The sequence below is a fragment of the Corapipo altera genome, unplaced genomic scaffold (assembly GCF_003945725.1).
Source record: "Corapipo altera isolate COAL_440 unplaced genomic scaffold, ASM394572v1 61411, whole genome shotgun sequence".
In the NCBI taxonomy this organism is placed as follows: domain Eukaryota; kingdom Metazoa; phylum Chordata; class Aves; order Passeriformes; family Pipridae; genus Corapipo; species Corapipo altera.
The window spans coordinates 27,704,345-27,727,220 of record NW_020884875.1 but is presented as its reverse complement, the minus strand read 5'-3'; the positions used below and the strand labels follow the sequence as shown (position 1 = coordinate 27,727,220).

General features: G+C 36.7%; 1 protein-coding gene across 10 annotated transcripts in view; it reads left to right on the top strand.

Annotated features, from left to right (window-relative positions):
• AGTPBP1 (ATP/GTP binding protein 1) overlaps positions 1–22,539 on the top strand; it is a 56,565-nt gene extending 34,026 nt beyond the window's left edge. For 6 of the 10 annotated variants that reach the window (XM_027634330.1, XM_027634336.1, XM_027634335.1 and 3 more), the window contains 7 exons: positions 758–911; positions 1,655–1,835; positions 3,247–3,376; positions 3,720–3,851; positions 5,399–5,575; positions 10,820–10,980; positions 21,809–22,539. In XM_027634330.1, coding sequence (XP_027490131.1) covers positions 758–911; positions 1,655–1,835; positions 3,247–3,376; positions 3,720–3,851; positions 5,399–5,575; positions 10,820–10,980; positions 21,809–21,986 — 1,113 coding nt within the window. In that variant the 3' untranslated portion in view covers positions 21,987–22,539. Of the gene's footprint in view, positions 1–757; positions 912–1,654; positions 1,836–3,246; positions 3,377–3,719; positions 3,852–5,398; positions 5,576–6,601; positions 6,813–9,051; positions 9,189–9,213; positions 9,356–10,819; positions 10,981–21,808 lie in introns of those variants that run through there. The other 4 variants (XR_003526185.1, XM_027634338.1, XM_027634339.1 and 1 more) reach the window with 4 other exon arrangements.
• Positions 22,540–22,876: the final 337 nt, after the last annotated feature.

Genomic DNA, 22,876 nt, shown 5'->3' with positions numbered 1-22,876 from the left:
TACAGCTCCATCTGCTGGAGTCTGCTTTGATTCCAACAGCAGCTGGGACATGGGACACAGAGTCTGTGGTACCCACAAAGATGCTCAAAATCCCAAATCCACCTACACCTGTCTTGTTAGTTGCACTAGTCTACACAGCACTTGCATGCACACAATAGAGAGTGAGGCTGCTAAGGAGAGAGAGATAGCTAAGGCGTACTGCAGGGATCAGGTGCTTGATTTTTGTATGGTACCGCAGCCCCCCTCTTGAATTTCCTGAATCCTCAGGTTCCTCTTGTTTCCTCCTTATTCCTCAGGTGACTCCAAATCTTTGTAGATTCTTAATGGCCTGTCAGTGAGAGACTGGTAACTTTGGTCTTTGCTATTGTTTCTGCTGTGTCTCAGCTCTCCGTTGCTGTTCGTTGAATCTTCCTTTACTTCTTATCACTTTTTGCAGTGGAAAAGTCATTTATCAGATAACCTTAATGTAGCAGAGGTTCTTACCTTCCATATACCCTTACAGTAACATCTGTGTACAGTAATGTACCCTCTCTGCCTTCATCCTTCTTGAAGCAGTTGGAAAAACAGAATCTATAAAGAGAAGTATTCAATCAGTCAGAGATGTAGAGAATGATATTTCACGGTCAGAATTATGATGGAAACTTGTGCATTATTTAGAATAAAAAAAAGAAAGATCTGTTAAATAGTACCTTTGAAGTATGCTGTCATATGTGATTTGAAGGATTTAAAGTATTTTTTAAATATTTTTTGGATGAAGATGCATCTTCAGAAGCTGGAATCTATGCACAACCCTCAACAGATATATTTTAGACAAGATGTTCTCTGCGAGACCCTGGCTGGCAACAGTTGTCCATTAATCACTATTACAGCCATGCCAGAATCCAGTTACTATGAACATGTCTGTCAGTTCAGTAAGTATGACTTCTCTTTATCATCATCTGAAAATAATGTAAAACTAGGTATTTATAGAAAAAAAAATTAGTATTAGCTGCTATGCATTGTAAAAACAGGAATGTTAAATAAGGTTAATAACTTTCTTGAAGTTAAGAGGCAACAGTAGTTAGGATTTGCTATCTATCTGTAGTAGTCAAATAAAGTTATTTATATTTGGAAATATAAGAGTATATATTAATATATTTAAAATTTTTGTTGCTAGATGTTTTTGTATGTTACATTTTGCAGACAACACTTCTTGGGAAAGAGTGCCTGATGAGTAACTTTTTTCTCCAAATGCTGAGGTTATTTGCTTGTCAAAAAATCTTTCATAAAGCCAATATGTAAGCTACTGTGATGTGAAGTGAGCTTTGGCTGTAATAGCATTCCTGATTGTTTGTCCACCCCAGTGTTTTTCTTGGCTGTTCAGAAAAAAGTTGTGAAAGTCCTATCATAACTGCCAGCTCAAACTAGTTGTGACTGTATAATTGTCTGATTTAATTTAAAGCTCCACTGTGATAGTTCTGTAATTAGCAGTCCTTTAAAAAATATTGTGGCAAGCTCTATCAATAATACTCATACTCAGTAATACTCAAAATCACAAATACTGGGGTTTTTGCATTGTAATGAATGTAGCTGGCTATTGGCTCTTTTTTCAATTTAACAAACTGTTTACTTAGCTTAAATAATATTGTGCAATTTCTACGCATACTTCTTTTAGGGAATCGTCCTTATGTTTTCCTGTCTGCGCGTGTACATCCTGGAGAGACTAATGCAAGCTGGGTTATGAAGGGAACACTGGAATACCTTATGAGTAATAGTCCAAATGCCCAATGTTTACGGGAATCTTATATTTTCAAAATTATTCCCATGCTCAATCCAGATGGTGTCATCAATGGAAAGTAAGCATACATTTACTTACAAATATGTAGCCTGCACTACTAATTCTTTACATCATTATTTTAAAAAGAATAATCTAAAGTAATCCTGGAAAGATACAAATGCAATACTTAATGAGATAAAATCCAACCAACAGTTGCAATATTGCTAGGACTTTTTCATTTTTTTCTTTTTAAAATGTAGTTACATTGTGTCACAATTTTCAGTTTTAGAAAAAATATTTTTAGTTTTCCATGGATAATAATCATTGCTATGTGATTTGACATGACATTTTAATTGTCTCTCTGAACAGCAGTCTTGGATATGGTAACAGTGTTATATGAGACCACACCTGACATTTAGGAAAAGCTAAACAACTTCCTAGTCCTAATGAAAAAAAAAAAAAAAGCCTTATGTTTGAGAAAGTTTTTTACATAAATATGTCTTTTGGCTGTTGTCATATGTTGTTAAAAGTGGAAAGTTAATAGGTGTGCAAGAGAAAGGGTAAGAGAGTATCCTGGTTTGATAATTTCACATAATTTGATATTTCACTTACTGCTACTTTTCTTAATAGATTTAAGGGATATTTCAGAACCTTTTGAAAATGCTGTGAGTAAGCATTCAGCAGTCTCCATTTACTTGGTTACTAGAATTCAAATGAAATAGAAATTTTGCTATGACGGATCTACATTTTCTTCTCTCTTCTCATTTTAAAAAGTTTTGTGAACAAAATAATAAAAATAAAACCAATTATGGATTTCAGTAGAACTCTTGTCTTTAAATGTAAGAGCATGTATATACTGAAACACTTCTAATGAAATAATTCAGGATACAGGGACAATTAAGAAATATGTCCAAGCAGACACAATCTAAAGGCAAATGTAATGAAGATGACTACACAATCATGAATTTCTGCAAGTTTAAAAGTTCTTGCTAATAGCTGACTGAATGCAGAGATGATCTTTATTTGTTTGCTGGGTTTTTGTTTGGTTTTTTTCTTTCTTCTTTTTCTCACAGCTCCTTTTCTCCTAACGGTTTCCTGTTTCAAGTATTAGATTTTTAGTTGACATTAGTCTTTAAATTACAGAAGTCAAGACACCAAAAATGTAAAGACACCTTATATTTGAAATTACTAATTTTGAACTAACATTTGAATAGAATTTCAAGCCGTCAGTTTCAACAGCAAATAAACAATATTACAAGTGACTTCACATAAGAAGCTACTTCTAATTTATTTTTAGTTTCTCTGTAACATAACTTAAAATACCCCAAACAATTCTATTACATGACATGTTAGAAAATTGAAGTTTGTTTCTTGCCAGACTCCTTCCAAAGAAGCAGTGGTGATGAGGAAATCTTGAGGTGGGGGGGAGACTTATTTAAAAGTATGATAATACAGACTACATCATGCGTTTTTCCACCCCCCCACAATAGCCACCGTTGCTCTTTAAGTGGAGAAGATTTAAACAGACAGTGGCAAAATCCAAATCCAGATCTGCATCCCACTATTTACCATGCTAAAGGGTTACTGCAATATCTGGCTGCTATAAAACGTTTACCTTTGGTAAGTATGTGTGTGTAAGCAATTCTGAATTTTTTTAACTTTATCTGTGTAGTTAGTCTATGAATTAAACATTTTAATGTGGTCTCGTAAACCATGTCACACTTAAGAGCTGGTCTTCTGCAAACCTGTAGATGTAAATCTGTTACATTGGCTAGGATAGAAGGTTAAACCTTCCTTAGACGAATCCCATGTTTTTTGTCATAATACACAAGTTAATTATATAAGGAATTGTGTTGCTTAATTCTTTTGAACTTTCAACAGTAATACAAATAATAAAAAAAATTTGCCTTATGTTACTTTCACAAAATGCCTTGGTTTTATTTTGCCAAATGATTTATTGTAGGTCTACTGCGATTATCATGGTCATTCTCGTAAAAAGAATGTATTTATGTATGGCTGCAGCATCAAAGAGACAATGTGGCACACGAGTGTTAATGCTGCCTCTTGTGACCTGATGGAAGACCCTGGTTACAGGGTAAGTTTGACATTTGTACCTCTTTCATTGGGCATGGATTTGGAATATACTTTTAAAATAACTTCCTGATAATATTCTGTGCAAGTAATGACTCTATAACATAAGCAGACTTATTTAAAATGATCTCCTTTTAGTTCATGAGTGTACTTTCAAGTATTTTGAGAGCTTTAAATATTTACATAGAGTGCTTAATTTTTTTTGTTGTTTCTTTTTACCAATAAGTGCTTTTTTTGTGTGTTTTTAATATTACTGTTAGAGACAATAGGTGGAAAATATACTTCTGTGCATTCATAATTACTAGATGAACGTATAGTCATTTAAGCATGGCAAACAATATTCTAGAACAAGAAAAGAAATACTCATTTTTGTGTATGGAAATAGGGAAGATTCCTCTTATACACATTTGTAGGTAAGACATGTGCCCCTAATTACATATACATAATCAACTTCCACAAAAACAGTCACTGCGTTGTATAAACTTCCAAAAATGCAAAAATTTAGAGGATTGCATGTTACCTGTTTCTTCTGTGAATCTCCACTGCCGCCTCGTGGCAACTGCAAACCCGTGCAACCTAAATGCATCCAGGCTCCCTGGTTTTTTTGCGGAAATGCAGAGTTAAGCTCGACAAACATGTGAATGCATGATAAAATGTTTGTTATACATCCATGAGTGTAAACGAGTAGAGGTGCTTTCTGTACTCCCTCATTTACAAAAAACAAAATCTATCACTTCTTGATTTCCTTGTGTGATTTCTTGGATGCTGAATCGGATGCCATTCACGTCCTGCTGCTGTAACACATTTATATGAGGTTTTGTCACTTCAGCCTGCACTACTGTTCTGCACAGAAGACAACAGTCAGTAAGAGTTGTGGGGAAAAAACCTTTTGATTTCAAAAAGGTGGTCTGAAATGTTTGGGCAAGGTTACACTACTAATGGTGTACTGAAATAATAAATTTGAAACAGTCATGTTTTGTTTTAACTGACACAAATAAAAGCTGGAAAGAATACTCATTTAGCATTAGTCAAACACACATATTTGTGTAACTATTCCTTGAAGCTATCATGTAAACAGTTATACTAAATTTTGATTCACATTCTTGAAGTTAAATATGCACCTAGTGCTTTGCTGTATACAAATTAATTTTATGTATTAATGAAGTACTGGTTTTGTTAGGTCTGTAAATGGGATTGTTGAAACAGTCTGAAACTGAATTAAATAACTTTATGCGAAGAATGGTACACTTAATTTAAGCAAGCTTAGCTTGGTGAATTAGGGAGAAGATGATGACCAGCTGAAGAATTCTCTTGTATCCTGATTCTTACCCACATAACTAACAATTTGAGTGACTGAATCTGAAAAAAAGGATTTTATTAAGTAGGAAAAGGCAAACCTGAAGACACTGTTTTTAAAACTTAAGATGGAGATTTGTTTTCTTGTTACTTTAATTCAAACTGCAGTAAAATTTTCTCATAACGGTCTGTGATTACGTGGCCCCCTATCATCTCCTTCTGTAAAGGAAATAATTTCAAATTGCTGTCCTGCAGGCACTCCCCAAGATCCTGAGTCAGATTGCCCCAGCATTCTGCATGGGCAGCTGCAGCTTTGTAGTGGAAAAGTCCAAGGAATCTACAGCACGGGTTGTTGTCTGGAGAGAGATAGGAGTACAAAGGAGCTACACAATGGAAAGCACGTTATGTGGATGTGATCAGGGCAAATATAAGGTAAGAAGATATCTCAGTTAAACTTTTCTTTCTTTTTAATTTCTTCCATTTGCATCGGTATCTTATTCTATAACCCCATTTGCTTGCTTGCTTGCTTTAACTTCTAATACCTTCTAAAACCTTCTGAGGTCTGGGTACACTAATGGCAGGATGAAATTACATAGCTTGCAATATTATAGATTGCATAACAGTTATGCTTATGGGCTGTTTTAACAAGATTAATATTAATCATTGCTTGTAACACATGCGTATGCATGTAGTTAAAAAACCCCAGAACTGTTCTGTCCAATAGATTATTAAAATTGGGTAATAATCAATGCCAATACTATAATAAAAATTTCCTTAATACATGGCAATTTCAGACTTCACCATGGCAGTTCATGATTCTTCAGCAGGTATTTAGTAGTGTCCCTCACAGAATTTCCTGTGTAGCTGAAGAAACAGGCTTATAAATCAAAACACTTTCATGTCAGGTTACCAGCATTATAAATTACACATCATCTCTGAACTCATTATAGTTGTTTGACTTCTTGACTTAAAATTCGTTTTCATTTTCTCTTCTTGAAAAGTATTAACAGGGCTGGGTATTTGAAAACAAAACGTGACCTTGTTTTTAGTGTGTCAATAGTAGACAACGTTCATGGAAGAAGTTGGCTTCCTCTGCCTGAAAATAGAGCTTAGGAATGCTAATCAGGAAAATGATCACAAGCATCAAACAAGGTGCTTGACAGAAAAAGGATCAGAAGGCCGGGATCAAGGATAGGGTGGGACAGAAACAAAAAAAAGTTGGAACAAGGTATATTTAGTATATTAATGCATGTTCCAACATCCATGCTTGTCTCCCTAGACAGTAGGAAGACAGACATTTTGGCAGGAATTTTGGTAGGTCTGTAAGTGCTAAATTTTGTCAATTAATACAGAAGCATTCCTGCTGTTGTCAGAACATTCCATTATTCCTCAGATGACATCATTATGAGGATTTAAAGAAAGATAACTGATCCAACTTGCGTATTTTGAAATTTCCAGAATATTCTTAAACATGAATCTTCATGCAGTGTTGCTACAGAAAGTACTTAAGAAAAGTGAAGAGCTTTGTGGACAAACTTTCAAGATGCTTAAACCTCCAAAGTCCTTCTTCTGCAATGAAGGAAAAAATGGCTGGATTCTGTGGAAGAATCATTTACTGAAAAGGAAAGAGCATTCCTCTGTGTAATATAAAGTGGCTGATGAGATAAAATTGCTGTTCTGCCATTCATTTTATTTGGCATAAAACAATTTGTGAGATCTTAGTCATCCTCTGAACGTACAGGAAGATTCTTAATTATTTCTTCACTAGGATAATGCTCAGATTTACTAAGAAAATATATCTAAAAAGCCAGGTTGACTGGACTGAACAGGAAAAGAACAGCATTTCTTCAGTGAGAAGCTGAAAGAGATAAAAAGGCTCAGGCTTGGGGAGGTTTTTTTGGGTTTTGTTGTTTGGGGTTTTTTGTGGAGGGAATGGGGCCAGCAACTCTGACAATAAAATGGGGTATAAATTAAATTATATATGTCATAATATGTTATTTCAAAACAGAAATTGAACTGTAGAAATTCCCTTCCCTCCTACTTCCCATCCCAAAGGGCATGAGAGTTCAGACTCTCAGATACACAGACTGGACTGTGTAAAGGTCTGAAGCACTTTTCCAGTCTTATTCTGGTTTGGCGTCATTGCTGAATTTCAAATTCAAAACACAAAGAGGATTACTGAACAACTTAGTTCTCTATGGAAGAAATACTGAGTCTTTGCCAAAGCTGGGTAATATCTGAACATCAGTTTTTCTTTTTATTTTTTTCATTTTACTTGGACAATGGTGATGCTAGACTATTTCCAGCCAGGTAGCTGTGGAATTGAAGTTAGCAATTCTTACCTGAATTTAGGATCTCTGATAACAGAGTATTTCTGGAAGCAATCTTCTTTCAACTGATTACATGGAGTCTTTGTAGTGTGTTGAGAATTAGTGCTGCAAATATTGCTCAGTCATTGGCAATTCAAGATGCTGAAAAACAAACTTTCAGGGGAAAAGATTCTCCAGGATCTACTATGGAGCGTAATTAACATGGCAGACAAAAGAACAATGTTTTTGATAATTTAAGCCACCTGAAAACTGAAATCAATCCCTTTCCTGATTAGAAATTACTAAATTTGGGATATTGATCAGTTTTGAAGTTAATGGAAAAGATTTTGTTATGTGGAAATTTTATGATGTACATGAAGAGAAGACTTTAGGAAGTAAGGATTCAATCAACAAACTTCTCAGTTAGGATGATTCTTCTGTCTTTAGATTTTGAGTTCTCAAGAATGATTATGTCTTTGTAGCCTCTGCTGAACACAGAAGATCAGCATGATGTTTTGCTGTCCAACTGACTTCTCCGAATTTTAATTTGGTTAACTACATATTACAGGAACATTTTTCTCAACTTGAGGTCACAGTCTGTTGTGCCTTTGCTTTGTCTCTTTGCTTTCAGGCAACAAAGTTAATCACTGAAACGCTCTATTCATGTGAAGGTATCTTCATTACACGGTTAGTAAGAAAGACTTCAACCTTCCATCTAAAATGTTACTGTCTAGAAGAAAGACAATTGTATAAAATGTAAAGGAAAAGGAATGACATTTAGCACATCTTTAAAAAAAAAAGCAGCTACTTCCAGGTGGCTTGTGCTTAAAAGCAATGTCTTTAATAGGCTACAGTTAAAAGTGCTAGAACAGCAGTTGAGGATAATTACAAGATCAAGAAAAGGAGTGTAATTATGGCTTCAGTGAAACCGAACTTCACCTCAGGTCCCTTAGTGATGGCAACTGATGATGATGATTATTATTGTTTTTTCCTGAAACACACTTTGAGTGTCTTGTTTCATGGAAATTATGAGGTTTGACTGCTGGAAGAATAACAGTGGATTAAGAAATTCAGTATTTGGCAGTTGTGTGGTATTGCATTCCCCTTATCATTTAAAGAAATGAGAGAAGTAAATCTAGACCTTACCATGGGCTTTTACTACAATTATGTAGACCCTTCAGGGTAGTAAGTTCGAAGTTTATTCTCCCAGTGTTCCGCAGTTATCCACCTCCAACCTGATCCATTTAGTTTTCTCTTAGTTGTATCCTATTTCTGCTGTGCTGAAAATAGCAGCCATGGAACATGTGCACGCTATTTATCTTTCTAACAATTGTCTTTGCACTTTCTGTCATACTTTACTCTTACTTCTTTTTCAACTTAGAGAGGCTCCTGTTATACATATCCTATCTATAAGGAACCTGCCAACTAATGATAAGTTCTTCAGCAACAAATGTAGACACTGATTGGAAAAGTTTCTGAACCATCAAACTGTGCAGATTAGTAATCTTTGTAGCAGTGAGATAGATTACTGTTACACTTCTCCTTCCTCTTCTGCATACTTGTTGCCTCTTGTCCTTAATGTTATTTTAATCTCTTTAGGGCAGGGACTGTGTCTTCTTGTGATTAGCATAGTGGAGCCCCAGCTATGTTTGGGGCCTTTGAAAGTTAATGATCTGCAAACAAATATAAAACAAAAACAAAAAATTGCCCTCTGTGGATAAGGTACTACACTGAGTGAGGAGAACTGATTTCTGTTCCCAGCGGGGTCAGTGACATGCTGTGAGACACTGTGCAAATCGCTTCAACCCTCTCTGCCTCCATTTCTCCATCAGTAAAGTGAGGATAATTCTTCCTTTATTAATAAGTGCTTTGAAACCTACAGCACAAAAGCATTATAAAAGAGGTAAGTAGCATTACTATTAAGAATAATACTCAAATATCCAACTCTTCTTCACTGCTAACAGGTTTCAGTACCATTTGAGTGGAGGATGGCACTGTTTAGAATGGTGGATATAGCTTTATCTTTCTTGTTGCTGTAAAGCACCTTGTTTATGAAGACTACTAAGGGAAGAAAAGAACTCACAAGAAAATCAAACTTTCCATCTATTAATTGTGTGTATGTTCAAAACAGTACATGAACAATGTGTGGGATGAACCGTTTCTGGAGCAACATACTTTCTTTTAAACCTTGCATTTTAAAACACATTGTCAGTGTGGCAACACATACAGAGCTTATGTGTTTGGTTTTTTCTTTTTAGCTTTTGGTAAAAAGTTTTCTACTCCATTCTTTTTGCTTCATGTATTTTTCCTACTTGATGACTTAGCTTACTACCAATTCCTGGTTCCTCTGCTTCCCTGTTTGTTTTGTCAAAGCTTCTTCTTAACTAATCTTTACATTAAGAGGTTTAGAAGATCCAAACTAAAACCCTTTTGAATTCTCCAGAAATACAGAAGTTGCAAAGGTGGAGATGGAGCTGGGTTGTGCCATTGAATTTGCTAGTGTATATATGGTTACAACTAGCCAATTCCATAACAGTTGAGGGTCACTCTAGACTATGCTCTTTTCATAAAGTAGTTGAGGTCAGATGTTATGTCTGTATACTGCACTCCTGACTAAATTAAAAGTGTAGTATTATCTGATGGGAGGCTTTATCACATATGTGAACTTGGAGAGCATTACAAAAATTCTACCTCCTAGATAGTCTTTGCAGAGGAAAATGCCTGGGTATATCATTCAAATTAGAAAACAGCTATGGCCTTTGATAACTTGTTTGTTAGTTTTAATTACTAAATATGTGAATAAATGCTTTCAGAATTAACACATATCCTCTAACTTATAGGGGAGAAGAGATATCTGTGTCAAGGAGTAACTTTGATGTCTTAAATAGTCATATCTATGTGTCAGAACTAGCAATGAACTTAATTACAGCTACAATATGAATTTTCTCTTTCTTCCTTCTTATTAATGGAACTTACATTGAAGAATCTTGTATTTGAAATTAATTTTTATAAATTTTGTCTCTGTTTTTAAAAATTATTTATGCTTATAAATTTGGACATGATCTCTGTCTCTCTTCAAATGCTACTGGATAAAGAACTGTTAATACTGATGTGCTAGAAGTAGACTAGAAAGCTCAAAAAAATGTGGGTGCCTCTGTTCAGACTTAGAGGAATCATCTAGTTATTTCTGAATCTCTTCTGTTATTCTTGTTAAGAGTTTACTCTACAGTTCTTATTTGTTCTGTCTTTAAACCAAGAGACTGTATTGAATAAAATAACAAAATGTTGATGTAGAATAATTCTGCAGCATGTGTGGTTTCATCTGCATGTACTATTTTGTATTTTTTAAATTTTATTTTCAAATTAGGGATTGCAGATAGGGACAAGAGAACTGGAAGAGATGGGAGCAAAATTCTGTGTTGGCTTACTGCGTTTAAAAAGAATGGCCTCATCCTTGGAATACAATTTGCCTTCTAGTCTGTTGGATATTGAAAATGAGCTGATTGAGTCAAGCTGTAAAGTGACAAGGTAGTACACATTTATTATATTTTCTTTCTTTGGGGGGAGGGGGGAAAATTGCAGTTTCTCAAGTGACCTAAAGATTCTTTCAAAAATGTTCTTCCACTCATCAAAAATAATGTTGATGTGTTGTAACCTCTTACTGTAACAATAATCTGAATATATTGGAGACCTATTGTGTTAATTGCTTCAAACTTTTAAAGAAAACAGTGCAGGCTGGGTCACATTTGTTGCTGGGATAAACACTGGCAATTTTAATGTCATTGCGGGGTTATTATAGGCCATAAAACTCAGTAGTAGGTCTTAAGTCTCAGTGGTCTCTTTGAAAGTTTGGGGGTTTTTTGTTTGTTTGGTTTGGTTTGGGTTTTTTGTTACTCTCTACAGTATTAAAAATGTGTTTAAATGGACTTTAAGTATGTGAGTTAGAGCACTAAGAACTGTAAGTTTTTATTCCAAACTTTTTTTTTTTCCTGTATCTCCTCTGGTGGAGATATATAACAACACTTAGAGAAATTAAAACATGAGAAATAAAGTTTGGGTCACAAAAGAAATTTATATGCTCAGTAACTAGGTTATTAAGTTGCCAGTTCTTAAAGCTGTTGATGGGCTTGCAAATGTATGCATATTATTGCATGTTTCCATTCATCTAATTCATCACTCAAGTATACACATGTACATGGTAACTAGGGATGCACAGTGAAATGTGATTTCAAATGTGCAAGCATCTCTTTATGAAAATACGGTTAAAAAAATAATAAAGCAAAGTTCCAGACTTCAAAAAAGCATTACATTGGGAAAGAGTAAGGTTTACAAACTATAATGTTTCCATTTGGCATACTAAGAGATGAAATAATTGAATTGGCTGTAGCTCCAACTTAATTAAGAAAATAGAGTGGAAATTTGGGAAAAAAATGAAATTTATTACTATTTTTGTGCAGCTGACACAAGCAAGTGCTTGAAACTAAGACTTTCTTTGGAAGTAAGATTAATGAGCAATTTGTCTGTAGATGATAAAAAGCTAGCAGAGCTATGGGAGGCCATCTGTGGCACCCTATCGAAGGGGGAGATTGTGTTTATTCCAGTATTTAAACACTAAAGTGTTATACTGGAATGCTGAATACTAAGAATAACTGGACCTTGTGTTCATGCTTAGCATTTACAGGTAATAATGAAAAGTGAAGGTGATAAGAACAATAGGAGTAACAGTAGAAGAGTGTCTTAAGGAGGTGAATAAAAGTGTATGAAGATTAGCTGTGATGTGTAGGTATCTCTCACTCCAGTGGTGGTTGGATCCCCCAGTGTCATTTGCTCATTTGTATGACATCAGGATGCTTGTAATGGCTGGATTTTTACTGTCAGAAAAAGTTTGTGTGTGGATAAAGGTGAGTTAGTGATTCCTGAAAGAGACAGGATCAGAAGGTAGTTTGGGACTAACCAAAGAGGGACTTTTATAAGTATGTAAGTAGTGAAAGGAACACTAAGGAAAATACGAGATCACAGATGAATGGGATGGGAGCCCCGATGACACAGGACACGAAAAAGGCCAAGTACTTCATCGCAGTCTTTACTAGAAAGACTAGAAAGTTCAGCTTTCAGTACTCTTAAGGACCCGGAGACTGAGGAAGTCTGGAGCAAGAAAGGCTTACCCATGGTGGGAGAAGCAGGTTGGAGAATACTTAGGCAAACTAGTCTTATGTAAGTCCAGAGGTCCTGCTGCACCCGTAAGTACTAAGGGAGCTCACTGATGTTGGGTGATGTTGGCATGAAGCCATTTTTGAATGATCATGACGACTGGGCCAGGTGCCTAAAGACTGGAGGAAAGAAAATGTCATACCTATGAACAAGGAGGAGGATGCAGGAAACTACAAGCTGGTCAGTCTCACCTTGATCCCTGGTAAGGTAATGAAAGAACTAATTCTGGAAAGTATTTCCAGCCACATGAAGAGGAGGTGATCATGAATAATCAACATGGATTCACTAAAGGAAGTCATACTTGACCAACCTAATAACCTTCTACAAGGAAATGACTGGCTTGTTAGACACGGGGGATAAAGTGGATATTGTCAGCTCTGATCGCAGTAAGTTTTTTGACACTCTCTGCCGTGGAATCCTTATAGAGAAGTTGATGAAGTATGGGCTGGATGGGCAAACAGTGAGATGCATTGAAAAACTGACTTAATGACTGAGCCCAGAGGACAGTGATCAGTAGCACAAAGTCTAGCTGGAGGCCAGTAAGTAGCTTTGTACCCAGGGGCACTATACTGGCTACTGCCCTGTTCAACATCTGCAGTAATGACCTGGACACTGGGGTGGAATGTTCCATCTGAAGTATCCAGATGACACCAAAGTAGAAGTGGCTGATCCAGTGGAATCTTCACAGGCTGTAAAAGTGGGCTAACAGAAATTTCATGAAGTTCAACACTGAGTGTGAAGTCCTGCACATAAGGAGGAACAAACCCAGGCACTAGTACATTATGGGGGCTGATCAGCTGGAAAGCAGCTTTGCAGAAAAGGGAGTGGGGATCATAGTGGAGACCACGACCATAGTTGAACATGAGGCAGCAATATGCCCTGACTTCAAAGAAGGCTAATGATATCCTGGGCTGCATTAGGAGGAGTTCAACATGGTGATTCAAGGAATGTGATCGTTCCCCTCTCCTCAGCACTGACAAGGCCTGCACAGCTGGACTACTGTGTCCAACTCTGGATTCCTCAGTACAGGAGTGTCTTGGAGGGAGTCCAGTGAGAGCCCCCTAAATTGGTGAAGGGACTGATGTACCTTCCATAGGAGGAACGGCTGGGAGAGCAGGGACTGTTAGTCTGGAGTAGAGAAGGCTCAGGAGGCATATTATTGATGTGTACAGATACTTAAAGGGAGGTTGTAAAGAAGGTAGAACCACGTGCTTTCCAGTGATGTCTGATGACAGGCTAAGAGGCAATGAGCACAAACTACAGAGGAAATTCCATTTAACCATTATGTACATGGTGTGTCCTAGTTTTGGCCAGGACAGGGTTAATTTTTTACAATAGCTGGAAGGGGGCATGACCAGACCCCACTGTTATTCAATACTATCTCATGTGATTTGCCAGAGTCAGGAGTAAGGGACTCTCTTTTCCAGCTGGGAGGAGAGAAGGCATGACAGGGAGTTTGGTGGTGTTTCACTTTCCATGTAAATTGTTTCTTTGTCTTGTACCTTTTGTTAATAACATTGTTGCTGCTATTGTTCCTTTCATATCATATTGTTTTTTCCAGTAAATTGTTCTTATCTCAACCTGAGCAGGAGGGGGTGGGGAGCAAGCAAGTGGCATCTGGTTTGGGAGAGTCTTGCTGGGGGGCACTGAATTGGGGAGTAGTGTTCCTAAACCATGAAAAATGGTTATCTATACTTTTATTGTGAGGATGCTCAAATAGTGGAACAAGCTTCCCATTGAGAATATAGAGTGCTTATCACTAGGGATGCTCAAAAGCTGTCTGGATGTCATCCTTGGCAACCTGCTATAGGTGGCCCTCCTTGAGCAGGGATGTTGGACTAGATGACCTCCAGAGGTCTCATCTAACTTCAGCCATTCTGTGAAAAGGGGGAACCATTTTTAAGTCTCTTCTCGAAAGGCACTTAATGCTGGTATTGTGGGCACTTCAAATTTGAGTACTAATTTAAGTAATTGGAATACAAGGTTCTAAAAATCACAGTCTACTTGCATTTGTCTCCCTCAGAACTTATGCAGTCAAGCTCCTGTTCCCTTTGCATTTTTTCCCCTCAGTTCCAAATGGAAGATTAAACTAAACGTAATACTACTATTGTATTAAGAGTTATAGTTGTTGTGCTGACAGGTTTGTTAGGGTCTGTATGCAATAAAACAAAAACACGTGACTGCAATAATAACTGTTAGGACTTACTAGACTTATCCTTTGCTCAAAAAGTTGACCTTTTTTTGGAAATGCTAGCCATTTCAGTGATTCTTTTGAGGCTCATTGATGTGTTCTAGAACATGGTGTGGTTTTGTTTGTTAATTTGATTTAATTATAGCAGCGAAGCAGTCTGAGCTTTGGGACTCAGCATGTCTAGAAAATGGTAGAAAAAGCAGACAGCCAAAAGGAGCTGTGGGAAAGGAAAAACTTGATGAAAAATCCATTTCCTGCCCTTAGTCTTACACTTAAGAAAGCGCAACAGACTGGTGAGGCAAGGAGTGAGAGTGCATCCAAGGTCTTGCAAAGCATTTCTCTCTAGGCTGTCAGAAGGAAACTAGATTTGTCCTATTTTATTTTGCTCCCACTTAATAACTCCTAAACTTTACCCAGACATTTGCATACATCTAATCTCCTTCATCTAGGAGTGAAAGTTTTTTCCTTCTTACTCTGCTGCAAGGTTTGAGCTTTTTTTGGCCTTTCTTCTAGTACCTTAGGAGTACCACATTGTAAAAAACATGGCATCTTATGCTGCAGCCTTTGTGCTGTGTATCCTTTTCAAAATGCTAGGAAAAAAACTATTAAAAATTAGACCCAGAATTCATTCCACTGGTGGGTCTGGTAGCAGTGCCCATGCACCAGGCCCCTTCTCGGACCTAAATGAATGTGATTGCTTTTAGTTCTGTGTAGACTGTGGCGTCAGAGTACTGTTTGTCTTCTACAAGGCAAAATAAAGAAACTAGAAACCTAGGAAAAAAACAAACAAACAAATAAAAAAAAGTAAGTATGATGAACCGGTTGTATATTCTTCATACCATTCTTTAAGGTTTTCTTTTACTCCTTGTGGTATGATCCAGATATTACTATAGGCTACATTCAGTGATTGATGAATCCCAACTAATTTGATTCAGTATTGAGTATCACAAAATGTATTTCAGAGTGACAGCACAAAGAAAGTGTGGAGTAAAATTTTGTAACTCTAAAAGTGAAGATACTTAAAAATACAACTTAAATGGGATTTGGATATCTAGTTTCTTAGGTTTTAGAAAAGAGTTGCATATGTTCTCCTCTTTAGCCTTGGAAATTCCCTTGAGAAAATATCCTTACTACTTATGAAAAACACATGGAGGAGAGCTGCTGAAGGGGACAGCACATGCAATTGCATGTGTGATGTTGCCTACTGTAGTAGCATTGCTGATCCCTAAAAGAGAATATAGACCCTAAAAAAGAAATTAAAAGGGAGAGTATGGAGAAACAATTCCTTTGTGATATGTCCTAACTCTCTTTCTCATCTAAGATTTTTTTCTCCCCGACAATATAGTTTTAAAAGGAATCATTTGTTCTTCAGATTTTTCTCTCCTTCCTTTCCCAACTCCCGAAGTAGCTGCAACTCTCCGTACTTTGACAGGGAAAGATGATTTCTTAATCTTTTGTTCCAAAGTTTTAAAATGTAGACACATCCCCTGTAGTTTCAGAAAACTTCTGGACTGCATGGGGATTGAAGTTGGTAATAGTTGTGTCTTCCTTGTGGATTAATTTCTCTGTAATTGAGTCATATGGATAATGAAAAATCCAACTATATCTTTTAAGGACAATTAAAATTTTACTTTGAAAGATTATACTATGTTAGTGAACAGGTTTATTAAATTTTAGTATGTTTGGAGCATTAATGTAAATAAGAAAACACATAGGAAGGTATTGTAATATAAAAAATCATAGAGTCATAGAATGGTTTGAATTGGAAGGGACATTAAAAATCATCTAGTTCCAACCCCCCTGTCATGGACAGGGATGCAGCCCACTAGATCAGGTTGCTCGAAGTGTCATCCAGCCTGGCCTTGAACACTTCCAGGGATGAGGCATTTACAGCTTCTCTGGTCAACCTGTTCCAGTGCATCACCTGTTCCCAGTGCAGCATCTTGCACTTGGACTTGTTAGACTTCATGAGGTTCTCATGGGCCCAATTCTCATACTTTCTGGGTCCCTCTAGATGGCATCCCATCCTTCTGTTGTGTCAACTGCACTGCTCAGATTTGTGTCATCTGCAAACTTGCCTAGCGTGGACTTGGTCTCACTGTCAGTGTCATTGGATTCCCAGATAGTATGCTGCCTGGCGAGCTTCTCACACAACACGTCAACCTGCTCAAAAGCATGTGATCTGTCTGGGCACACTTGCACCCATGATACCCACTTCTGCCTTCAGGTGCCAGGGGGACTTTCAGATTCTGGAGTTCCCTGCAGCTGAGAGTCTTTTGGTCTTCAAGTCTGTTTGGGTCTAGACTTGTACCAAGGTGGCTGTGGTTTCTCTGGGTTTCATCTCCAGCCTGGCAACTGTGACATGTAGGTGCCATTTCCGCTACAGAAGAAGGCTCCTTCCTCTTCCTTCCTGAATAGGATTAAGTGGCACTTCCGACGTGCCCTTCCTTGAGAACTGCTGTGCCATGCTCTGACTGCTGCAGCACTGACTTCTGCCACTCTGTGAGGCCATTTAAATCTGCTGGCAACACTCGTGCCACATCAGCCTCTTGAGAGCTGACAGTTCCTCTTGGGTCTCTCAGCTCTTACTCACATTTCCCTGACTGCAGGAACGCCCTGCGCAGCTTGTTCCAGCACTCAGCCTCCAGAACTCAGCTGCTGCTGCTGTTACCACTGTCACTGCTGTTTCTGTGTCCCTCACTGACCTTAACAACTAAAGTATGTTTTAATTAATAATTAAAATACGTTTTAGAAAACAGTTGTATTAATTCTTGGTGTATTCAATGGCAGGTGATAGAGAAAATACTCTTTTAAATGAAAGAGGTATTCTTAAAGTTCTTCATAAGCATGAAGACCATAGTATTATATCTGATATGTTAGTCAGGAGTTCATCTTTTTACCCATAAAATATTGTTTAGTTAAGATATGCAGAACTTCAGAATTTCATATAGTATTCTCTTTTAACAACCATGACTTCAAAGAAAATACAAAGATTGTGGCATCCCTTACATTACAGTACTGTAGTTATGGGATAAACAACCTCTGCTAACCCGAGAAAAATAATAGTTTCATTTTAAAAGGAAAAGTGGGAGGTGTAGTGGTAGAGGAAGAAGGATTATAGAGCAAGTTAATTAGAAGGACCCCAAGGGAAGGCTTAGGAAATTAAAACCCATAGAATCAGCATGATAGCAGCTAAAAATATATTGTAACAAGATATGGTGAAGATGGGGAGCAGCAGGGAAACAGATAAAGAATTTGATTAAACAGCAAGAAATTTTTTCAGGTGTTTTGATTGCTGCATTTCTTGTGACCCAGCCTCACTAAAATAGCGGAGTAATAATTACACTTTGCAGATTTATAGTAACCTTTAGAATAGAGATTGCTGAAAAGTTAAATATGTAAGGTTAACATTTGCTATATCAGAAGAAAATGCGTCATAGGAAAGCAAACATACACGAGTGCTATGTGACACAGGTTTTTCCTTTATATAGAAAGTACTTGGATACAATTTTGTGAGGAATGGAAATTCAAGAAAGGGACAGTGGAAAAATAATCGTAATAAATATTATGGTAACATTTATTTTCTGTAATAAATGATTGAGAAGTCATGGTATATTGCTTTATATGGTAGTAGAAAGGTGGGATTATTATGAAACAGACTTCAGAGCTAGTTTTTATTTTAAAGATTTATTTAGCTTTCTAAATAGTATCTGTTCTAATGCTACTTTTCTTGAAGAAAGAAAATAAACTATGATAATGATTTTTATTTTATTAAATGTAAAATGACAACAAAAGCATCCCTCAGTTTTGGATGTACATGTGCCAGAGCGAATGTCTAAAATGTGTTACAGCGGACATTCCAACTTTATAACTGTTCTCAGTGCCTGAATTTCTAGAAGTTAGGGGCATGCCTACAGGCTTACACATGCGTAAGTATGTAAAATCAATTTATACAAGTATCAAAAAAAGTGTATTGAGTAAATATACCTGTGTGTTTTTCAACACAATATAACATAGGATATGTTATATGAACTGGCAGGACACTGAAGAGATAAACTATGTGGTTTGCTTCTGCATCCAGTTCTGTGGTTTTTTCCCTAAGGTAGACTTTGTTGGTTGCTCTCTTTTAACTGGATCAACTATGTTAGTTCAATATCCAAATAATGACATTTATTAAAAAGAGTGGATAGAATTTTTAGGAGCTTTATGTCCTATATTATACCTCACTAACATGAATTTTTAGAAGTGTTGACAGTAATGCATTAAACATCCCATTGTCATTGGTTAGTAAAATGTTTGTCCTTCTCATAGCTCATTGTAGTTTTCTATTTCAGTGTTCAGAATTATTACTAATATTGGGCCAACATTCAGATTTAAATGCTCTGTTTCTTGTCAGTTGATTTACACAATCTGTTCTCCAACTGCAGTGTGAATTCCTTGCGTACAAAAGCTAATGAATCAATACCTGTGTTAAGGGATTAGAAGCAGAAATTGCAAAAAAGCTGTGGATTTGTCAGACTGTGATACATCTGGTGAAATCTCTATCATTTGTTTCTTTTAACAAATGAAACATTTAAACTTTTTATTTTCCTAGCTTCTTTTTTCCTTAGAGAAAGTGTTGGTAGGTAGTGACTTCGTAGGGCAGAAAGTGTCACAGGACGAAAGCACAGAAAAATTGTATTCCTTTGCTGATTCTACCACACATTCCTCATGCAAAGCATGTACCCTTAGTGTGTGTTGGGTTCCCCATTTGTGAAATTAAAGAGACTCAGCAAAGATTCTGATTATTTTCTTCATTCTTTGTCTCTTCTAAATGGAAATAATTTTATTTTAAACAGCCAGTTCGTTAACCAGCATAATGGGTTGTTACCCTAGTACAGCTTAAATAACCTGTAAAGTATTTAGCTTTGTGAAGATTTCCTTTTTGCATAGCTTATTGAGTACAGGCTTATTTAGTGAACCATGATACAGATTGTTTTGAACATAATTTTTTTTCCTCTAAGATAGGGAACAATTCTTGTCCTGATATTAGAATTAACTATTGACAGCACAAAACATTACAGTGTGCATGTCATTGAGGCTACAGGTAGAGGAAGAATACTGTGAAATATATTTATATTCAACAGAGATTGCAGATTTCAAGTGGTGCATTTAAGCTCCTTAAGGTTTAGAAAGAAGCAGTGATTAGTCCTTTTAATTACAAAGCCACAGCCAATCTAGGTTTTTATATGCCTTAAGAGAAGATTCATCAAAATTAATACACAAACGTTTCTACAAGTTCTGTGTGATGTTTTTCAATAAGAACATCCTCACTATTTGTATGAGTTCTGTATGATTTGTTTATTAGGTAAAATGTATTACAAAACCTTCTTAGGGCTTAATCTGAATACGAAAATACTTACGAAATATTTAGGAATCATGGCTGGGCTTCGCAAATGAAGATTTGGGAAGGGCTCTACCCGCATTTGTTACAAGAACGTTGGTGGCTTATGAGGCCAATACGAGACAGGCATGTCCCGTTGCAAAAGGCAGAGCAGAAAGACTCCTTAGGTGGTATATTCTGCAAGACACGATTCTTTCTGCGTTGTCTTTTCTACTCAAGAGTGATCCTGTGTGCCTTCTCATAAGCATCAGCAACATTAAAGATAGTGTGTCTCCAGACCTTCCGATTGGAGGCCAGAGTAGACCAGTTATGTTGATCAATATGGCCAAGGCTGAGATGTTGTTTCAGGGAGTCCTTGTATCTTCTCTTTGGGGCTCCTCTCTTGCAGCAGCCAGTGGCAAGTTCACCATAAAGCAAGATCTTAGGCAGGCGGTGGTCCTTCATCCTTGAGATGTGCCCTGCCCAGCACAGCTGTGTTCTCAGCAACATGGCCTCAATACTTGTGACTGCTACTTGTTCTAGAACAGATGTGTTGGTCACATAATCTGACCAGTGGATGTTTAGGATTGTACGGAGGCAGCATTGATGGAAGCATTCTAGGAGACGAAGGTGGTGGTGGTAGATGACCCATGATTCAGATCCATATAAAAGAGTAGACAGCACAATGGCTCTGTAAACACTGATCTTGGTACTTTTCTTCAAGTGTTTATTTCGCCAAACTCTTTTATGAAGCTTTCTGAAGGCACTACAGTGCTTTTAAGCAGATAGCTTTTTATGTCCTAAGTGAGGTTAGTAAAACTGGGTCTGGAAAACACTTTTTTCCCTTTTTCTTTTTCCCCACTTCTGTTCTGGGCAGGTGAGAGCATCAGAAAGTTGTATTTTAACCTTTTTCCAGTTAACACTAAAGGTGTTAATCCTCTTATTCTTGTAGACCATTAGTTAAGGCCGCAGACCATTCTGTAGGTGGTAGCTCAGTTCCTTAGTTCATTGCCTCAGTTACAAGGCTTAACAAATTTTAAGTTTTACCTGTATGCAAATGTGTGAGAACCTGATATGAGTTAAGGGATTCATGTGGGAACTTAACATTAGTTATAACCACAACTCCTTGTTTTGTCATCTCTGATATTTATAAAGTAATTGCTCACAATGCTTTTCAGTAAAATGTGCGTTTTAATACAGAGGTTTCACAACTGAATTTTTAGACTGTTTTTAAGTTTGCTATATATTCTATACCAATGGCTACGTAGTTGTATTCTTCTGCAGCAACTTCTGACAGTGCTGTATTTACATCAAGTTCTTACTGACCATTAGTGTAGCTAATTTGTCATGGCACATTTGAATAACAAGTTGTATATGATTGATTAATTAATTCAAGGTCTTACAAACATGGCTTTGCCTCCCAGTTGTTTTGCACACAATTAAAAAATCAATACTATTTCAGAAAAACTGCTGCTTTCCTGAGATAATTTTTATATCATTGTATGTCAGGAAAGGGACAGGGCATAGTCTGAATGCATTACTCCAGGTAAAACTTTCAACGTGATTCATGTTGAACTTCTTGTTCATTATAGCCCCACTACGTACATTCTGGATGAAGATGAGCCTCGCTTCCTTGAAGAAGTTGATTACAGCGCAGAGAGCAATGACGATCAAGATGTTGAATTAGCTGATAATGTGGGTGATTATGAAGCAACTAATCAAGATGATGGACTTTCAGACTCAGATTCAACAAGGATACTCCTTTCTTGAACCAGCTTTGCCTCCAGGAAAAGGAAATAAAGTATCCTGGATTTCCATAGTAATACACTTCCTTGCTGTTTTCTACAAAGGGGATAAAGCTTCAGTTTATGCAAATAACTGGGGCCTGCCTAGCTCAAGGATAATAACTATTTCTGACAAATTTCCATTTGTTTTATTTAAGGAATTCTGTGTTTTCTTTTAGCACTGAATAGATAAATTTATTTACTAGTTCATTTTTTACTAAATAGTACTGCATGGCATTTCGTGTCCTTAAACCCTATCCTAAGAAAAATGGATTATAATTTATGGTGTGTCAGAGTACAGAAGGTAATTTTTTGTGGTATGGTTCTTTGAGTTGCTTCCTAAAAAATACGTATGTACAGATTTTATAAATTAATTTGTGTACGTGTGTGTATATGCGCGTGTGTATACTGAGGTGAAGAGGTTATTTTTCAACATTATTTCAAAGATACTTGATTGTGTTTGAAGCAATGTAGTGCCTGCTCTGAAACCATTCAATAATTACTAAATTAAAAATGAGAACTTGATGTATGAGTTTTCACACTTGTTTCATGCTTCTGATGATTATATAGTTTTGCCACAGTATTAGGTGAAAATATGTAATATCTTTTCAGAGGTCTGGAATTTTGCACAGTGACCAGTGCAGCCTGTGCTTAGAAGAGCTAGACTCTTGTATAAAACTTTCCCATAGAACAGGCATTGTTTAATTTGAAGAAGTTTTCTCATTAAGTGTACATGACTGCAAGAAGAGGTTAGGTATGTACACTATGTATGTTCAGCTACCCAGATGCTCAATTTTTCTTGTTGAATATGCACGTAATTAAAAAGTATTCATTTTACTGGTGTTACATAACTATGTACCCAGTTCAATTGCTTTA